Consider the following 7,298-nt stretch of genomic DNA (forward strand, 5'->3'; position numbering starts at 1 on the left):
CTTCATCACTACTAGCCCCGACAACGACCATGAAAATTTCCCATGTAAGAGGTTTGTGCTGGGAAACAACCACATGAGTAATAAACCAACTGTTATTCATGCATGTTGACTGTGCCTAAAAGATAAGGTTGATTAAAACAAAATGAAGTTGTAATCAGCATTTCTGTAATCAGCTGGGGTTTTTTTTTTTAAACAGAGTGAGCTCTGGCCACAATTAGTAATAAGACAAGAATGTGGGAAAAGAATTGAGGTGAAGGTGTGACCAAAAGAAAAAGTGCTGTCATTTTCAAAACTGTATAAAAGCCAGGCTCGCGACACTGTTAATTCAGATCATTAGATGTCTCGGCTTTGTCTCTCAATCTTTTGTCATCCTAAACCCCTTGTCTTCAAAAGTGTTGATATTTGGTTAACACACTGTTCCCCGACATTCCTTATTAAATGTCTCTAACAATTTTTGAGATAGATAGATAGACAGACAGACAGACAGACAGACAGACAGACAGACAGACAGATAGATAGATAGATAGATAGATAGATAGATAGATAGATAGATAGATAGATAGACGTGCATACATACAGACAGACTGAAAGATAGATAGATAGATAGATAGATAGATAGATAGATAGATAGATAGATAGATAGATAGATAGATAGATAGACAGACAGACAGACAGATAGACATACATACAGGCAGGCAAGTAGATAGATAGATAGATAGATAGATAGATAGATAGATAGATAGATAGATAGATAGATAGACAGTCAGACAGGCGGGCGGATGAATGGACTGACAGACAGATAGATAGATAGATAGATAGATAGATAGATAGATAGATAGATAGATAGATAGATAGATAGATAGATAGACAGACAGACAGACAGACAGGCGGACGGACGGATGGACAGACAGATAGACATACATACAGGCAGGCAAGTAGATAGATAGATAGATAGATAGATAGATAGATAGATAGATAGATAGATAGATAGATAGATAGATAGATAGACAGGCGGGCGGATGAATGGACTGATAGATAGATAGATAGATAGATAGATAGATAGATAGATAGATAGATAGATAGATAGATAGATAGATAGATAGATAGATAGATAGATAGATAGATAGATAGATAGATAGATAGATAGATAGATAGATAGATATTTTATTGATCCCCTGAGGGAGTTCTTGTGTTTGTACTGTTTTCTCAGTAGAGATGAGTTTAAAAAGCACAGGAAAGTCCCTGTAATATTTTCTACATTATTAAAAACAAAAGCAGCAGTAAAGTCAGCTCTCTTGCTGTTAGGAGGCTTCTTTATTATGTTTAGATGCTGCACAAATGTCTTTAGTTTTTCTCTGTACATTCACACGAGTGCTTTTTCTTTCCGCCTTTCTCTTATTCATTTGTTTTGTGACCGTATGCCTTTATGCCTACACAGATCTATTTTTACTGCTAATCAGAAGAGCAAATGAAAAAAGGTTGTGGCGCTGATGCTAATCGAGGCTACTCGGAGCCTGTGTATGAAACATTTCAACATGGAGTCAGTGTCTTTTTATAGTGCGTACCGATCAAGAGCTCATTATAAGCTAAAAGCACGGCCCTACATAAGGCAGATGCCATCTGTGTGCAAGTTCTCATGCTGTTTCTTTAGACAAAATCCGATCATGTGTACGCTTGCGATCTTGTCCGCGTGCCATAGTTACGGGATAGATGTAGACAGACAAGAGAGAGAGAGAGAAAGAAAGAAAGAAAGAAGTTAAAAGCACAGCCTATTAGTGACACTGTGCACCAGCTAGACAAACTGTGTGGGAAGCTTCATGCATTAAATCCTGTGTTTTGTCTGACGCAGTGTGCTTAGGGGAATATAGCAGGGGGGATATGAGACAAAATAAACAAACAGTTGTCTGATGCTCTCGATGGAGTTATGATTCAAATCACGATCCACCCCCTGAGACCAATGATCAGCTTTTTTTCTTTTCCCTGATCATGTTTTTCTGAGGAAAACAAATGGTACATCCGTGTATTTTTGCAAAAACGCAGCGTGTTTAATTTCTTTTATACAGTACACTTTAATCAGCAGTTAATGCATTGTAACTAAACATTACATTACGGAGCAAAAAAGGAAAAATAATTCAATGCAAATAAGACACCAAAATGCAGGCAAACACGTTTCCATCATTTGAAGATAACTCACAAAAAAAAAGCCTTTAAAATATTATAATAAAAATGAACAAGTTTCTGGGGTTTTTTTCAGTCAAAGAAATCAGCAGGACGATTAATAATTAGTACAAAATAAAATATGAAAATAGAATCCTCACACAGCCCGAAAAGCTGTGCACTAACATAAAGGATTTTTGTTTTTAATTAGAAATCGTGGAGGATAATATTATCGCAGCATTTACTAACCGAACCAAAACCCAAACGACGAGCTACTCAAAGCGTATAGCGGCGAGTCTTCCAAATATTCCCTTCTGCCGCCTCGCTGTGGTCTGAACGAAAGACAGAAAAACACAGAAGGAAATATCTTAAAGTAAGATCATGCAGCGTGAAAAGTGAATTAGCGCAGCATTCCTCGTGCCGGCGTCGGTTTCTCGACAGTACATTTACTTTAGGCTTTACAAACAAACTCAAGCAGCATATCCATGGTAGAAAACAGTAGCATGCGTTCCAGAAAATATTTTAAAATCTGACCCTTGTGACCCTTGTGACCCTTGCTCCTACTGCAGTCTCGATCGCACAGGCAGTTCGGAATCAATCGGGCGTTTGCTCAGAATGCATTACACTCATTTGTACTGTTTCAGACGAGAAATTAAAGTGTGAATGTTTACACGATTGTCTCGTCCGTCCAGGGTTCGGGGTTCGATTCCCGCCTGTAACCTGTGTCCTTGGAGTTTGCATGTTCTCCCTGTGCTTTAGGGTTTTCACTGGGGACTCCAGTTTCCTTATCTAGTGCAAAGACATGCGCTGTAGGCTGATTGGCATCTCTAAAAGTGTGATTAAGTGTGTTTGTGTGTGTGAGATTGCACCCATGGATGGAACAATCTGGCAACCCGTCTAGCATCACCTGGGATAAACTCCAGATTCCTGTGACTCTGTACAGAACAAGTGCTACACAAATTGTATGGATTGATGGATATCTAGTTAGCAACCTGTGTAGTTGTCTAACCAGGACTTTATGTCTTATGTTTTCTAAGAAATTTCCAACCATGCTGCAATGAACTGGCAACCCGTCTAGAGTTACCCTCACTTCACCTGGGATAAACTCCAGATTACAGTGACTCTGTGTAGGACAAGTACTACACAAATTGTATGAATTGATGGATATCTAGTTAGCAACCTGTGGTTATCTAACCACCACTTTATGTCAACTTTTTTCTAAAAAAACAATTCCAACTATTCTGCGATGAACTGCCAACCATTTCTAGAGTTGCCCTCACATCACCTGGGATAAACTCCAGATTCCTGTCACCCTGTGTCGGATAGGATCTTCGGAAAATGTACAGATAGATGGATATCTAGTTAGCAACCTGTGTACTTATCTAACCACCACTTTATCCAACTATGCTGCGATGAACTGGCAACCCGTCTAGAGTTAGCCTTACATCACCTGGAATAAACTCCAGATTCCTGTGACCTTGTGTAGGATAAGCGCTACAGAAAATGTTCGGATAGATGGATATCTAGTTAGCAACCTGTGTAGTTATCCAACCAGCACTTTATTTATTCTTTTGTCCCAGAAGCATTCAACTATGCTGCATTTCCTGCCCAGTGTAGGTGTATCTGCTTTGCTGAAATGTGCCAAACAATTCAATATCTCATCCTTACTTAATCGCTTAAATTTCTGCCATTTGGCAGACACCCTTATCTGGAGCAACTTACATTTTATCTAAATTTTTTATTATATAACTGAACAATTGGGGGTTAAGGGCCTTGCTCAAGGGCCCAGCAGTGGCAGACCTGGGATTTGAACTCACAACTTAAAATGGGAATGTTTCCCATTAAGTAGCCAATCCATCAACCAGCATATTTCTGGAAGTTGGAAGGAAAACGGAGAACCTCAATCAAAATCATGTAGACACATGAAAACATGCGCTACCCAAGCTCTGGATCGAACTCCCTGCTGTCACTGAACCACTTTAGATGTAATTTCAGTGCTTTTAAATATTTAATCACCAACATAGGCCAACATAATGTTGACATTGTATAATAATTATTTGACTCGAATGGACAGAGCTGCACAAGTCTTGTAAATCTTACTCCACCAGCATTGTCACTGCAAATAGGATGACCTTGGTGTTCTATTTGCAAAGTGCTGCTGAATGTCAACCTATTTTTAGTTAAAGTAGCCTACTTTTTAGTGTTTAAAACATGCTGAACTTTGCTGTTAACGACACAACTGGAGTCTAATCCAGGTTAAGAATGATTCCCAATCGGTGTCTGGGAACTTATTCTTGTAGAAACTGCTTCAATCTCCTTCACTTGTGCTGCATATGGCCGCTTGTGTCTTACATAAGGACTATGTTTCAAACTCTTCAGGTTTTAACCTCTACTCTACTGCCATATCAGCTACTGTCATCTGTGCACTAATGAGAGGGGCTGATATAAGGTCAGGACTTCCAGGGCTGTCCTTTTCTCATTGTCCGTTTTCTCCACCTTGCTTGTTTCATAGACAGATTTGGGAAATGCAACCATATTTGCTATATACATTTTTGTGTAGTTGTTGTTTCTCAATACCAATTCTTCAGTCCTCTTATAGAACATGTATAACAAAATGACCAGTATCAGAAAATCTGCTTTGGGAAATCTTTTTTTTTTTTTTTTTAAAGATAGGTGATACTCCTGGGAGGTATTGGAACTAACTACTTAAGTTACACCAAGGGCCTTCAGGAGGCATGGACTAAAGACTTTTCAAGTAATGGGAAGTGACTTTTTGGTTTGTTTAGCATACAAATATCTCTACATCATAATCCAAGAATTTGGGAGCATATACATTATATTGGCAAATGTTTTGGGACACCCCTTCAAATCATTGAATTCAGGGACTCTTAGTTCCAATGAAAGGAACTCTTAATGTTTCAGCATACCAAGACATTTTGGACAATTTCATGCTCCCATAAAATTCATGTGGGAAAAGTTTCCTTCCTATTCCAAGATGACCATAAAGAGTCCATAAAGGGAGTTTGGTGTGAAGGAACTTGACTGACCTGCACAGAGTCCTGATAGAACATGTGCCTTCACATGCACATGAATGTAATATGGAGTTGTCCCACCCTTTGCAGCTATAACAGCTTTAACTCTTCTGGGAAAGCGTTCCACAAGGTTTAGGAGTGTGTTTATGGGAATTTTTGACTATTCCTCTAGAAGCGCGTTTGTGAGGTCAGACACTGATGTTGGACGAGAAGGCCTGGCTCACAGTCTCCGCTCTAATTCATCCCAAAAGTGTTCTATCGGGTTGAGGTCAGGACTCTGTGCAGGCCAGTCAAGTTCCTCCACACCAAGCTCACTCATCCGTGTCTTTATCGACCTTATGGACCCTCCTTTATGGACAAAGTTTGGAGCATGAAATTGTCTAAAATGTATGCTGAAGCATTAAGAGTTCCTTTCACTGGAACTAAGGGGCCAAGCCGAACCCCTGAAAAACAACACCTGGATTCAATGATTTGAAGGGGGGGTCCCAAAACTTTTGGCAATATAGTGTATATGGTCCATTTGAAGAGTTTGTACCTTGTATGTGTCGTCACTTAAACATTCGTGTCTGGTTTTGTTTGAAATGCCAAGCAGCACTTGTTCTTTGGTGAAGCTAGCTGCAATGGAGATTATGAGGTAATAGTGTAAGCAAAGCAGAAACAAAACAAAACACATTTTTGTGCAGACTGTAAACTCTTTGCAACACCACTGCTTTTGTTTGGGAGGAACTGGCATGCAGTGCAGTGCATTTCTCAACACTGTATGAACTGTAGTAAATACTGGATTCAGACTCCTGCAGGACCCAAGTTCTCTGTATCAGTCATTTCCCCAGTAGGGGTCGGGGTGGGGTCATGCAGGTGAACAGGACTCGACCCGACTAGGTCGTTTTGTCTAGGCCCTGTAGGTAGGTGTAAGGAGCTCGGGCTACAAATTCCAGCATGTGTAAGTGGACTCACGGCTGTAAAGGGCTGTGATTGGCCAGTTGGGGTAAGAGAGATGTGGATGGGTGTGGAACGTTGGCACGTGAGGTCAGGGGTGGTCTGCAGGCTTAGAGAGGAATGTGACTGACTAAGGCTGCCATGCGAACACAAAGCTTTGCTTGGAGAGTTTGTTTGAGGTGCTATCCTGCTAGGTCCTGAGACTGAAGGGAAGCTCGGAGCCAGGCTGAGAAGACAGGGCACTGCACGGTTAGCTGAGTGGCCCACGTATTGCGAATTTGGTGTTGTCCTGGACGCTTGGTACATGCTCGGTTGACTCTCCAGACCCAAGGCTGAAAGTCTTTCCTGTTCGGGGCAGCACAGAGAGTGAGAGCAGGTGCTGTGTGGAGAACTTGGAGGTGGATGGAGATGCTCCCTTTCCACTTCCTGTCCCAGAACAGAGCCTCTTCCGCAACCACAGCCAGAAGCTGCGGTCATGTTGAAAGACATCCGAGGCGGCCAGTCAGAGGGAGATGGTGTCAGGCTGGTGTTGCTGGTTTGCGTGTGGAGGCTAAATGATGAGTATGATGCGAGAGGGGAAGGGAAGTGGGACATGGTCACGTGGGTATGCAGGAAGTGCATCATCTCATGCAGACCTTTGGCTAGATTGGACACTTCCTGGTTCAAGCGGTTCATCTGAAACACAGGAAATGAAAATAATGCACTGATAATTGTTGAGTCATTGTTGAATAGTTATCGGTATGCATTTAATTGTTTGTTTGATTGATTGACTATCATTTTGTGTTTACCACAAATCCCCTTAGCGCAAGGAGCGTTTTCCAGTTTGTTGGTTTGTTTCCATATGTGTGTACATAGATTTGCATTTGATTAGTTTTTCTATTTATACCCTCAAATTCCCAGCTTGTGTTGCCTGAGACATTAACTCCGATTACTGGAGTTTGCACACTTGCATCTCTCGCTCAATACAAAGTAATTGTGTCTCATTTTTCCAAAATTCTAACGCAACATTGGGTTGGAGAAACCTGTTAAATAAATTCAACATATTATCATTATTAATAACTAAGGCAGGTGCATTATTGAGTGGGATTCAATCAAACGTTGCTGAAGTAATAGACACAGAATCACTTTTTAATTCTTGGTTCTTATAACTGCAGGATGGTGTAAATCAGGTTG

At 40.7% G+C, this 7,298-nt stretch overlaps 1 protein-coding gene across 2 annotated transcripts in view; it reads right to left on the reverse strand.

Moving 5' to 3' along the window:
* Positions 1–2,033: 2,033 nt before the first annotated feature.
* Positions 2,034–7,298, reverse strand: part of kcnh4a (potassium voltage-gated channel, subfamily H (eag-related), member 4a) — a 60,433-nt gene continuing 55,168 nt past the window's right edge. For both annotated transcript variants that reach the window (XM_058404806.1, XM_058404797.1), the window contains exon 16: positions 2,034–6,800. In XM_058404806.1, coding sequence (XP_058260789.1) covers positions 5,973–6,800 — 828 coding nt within the window. In that variant the 3' untranslated portion in view covers positions 2,034–5,972. The remainder of the gene's footprint in view (positions 6,801–7,298) is intronic.

This window comes from Hemibagrus wyckioides, linkage group LG02, assembly GCF_019097595.1.
Source record: "Hemibagrus wyckioides isolate EC202008001 linkage group LG02, SWU_Hwy_1.0, whole genome shotgun sequence".
Lineage (NCBI taxonomy): Eukaryota > Metazoa > Chordata > Actinopteri > Siluriformes > Bagridae > Hemibagrus > Hemibagrus wyckioides.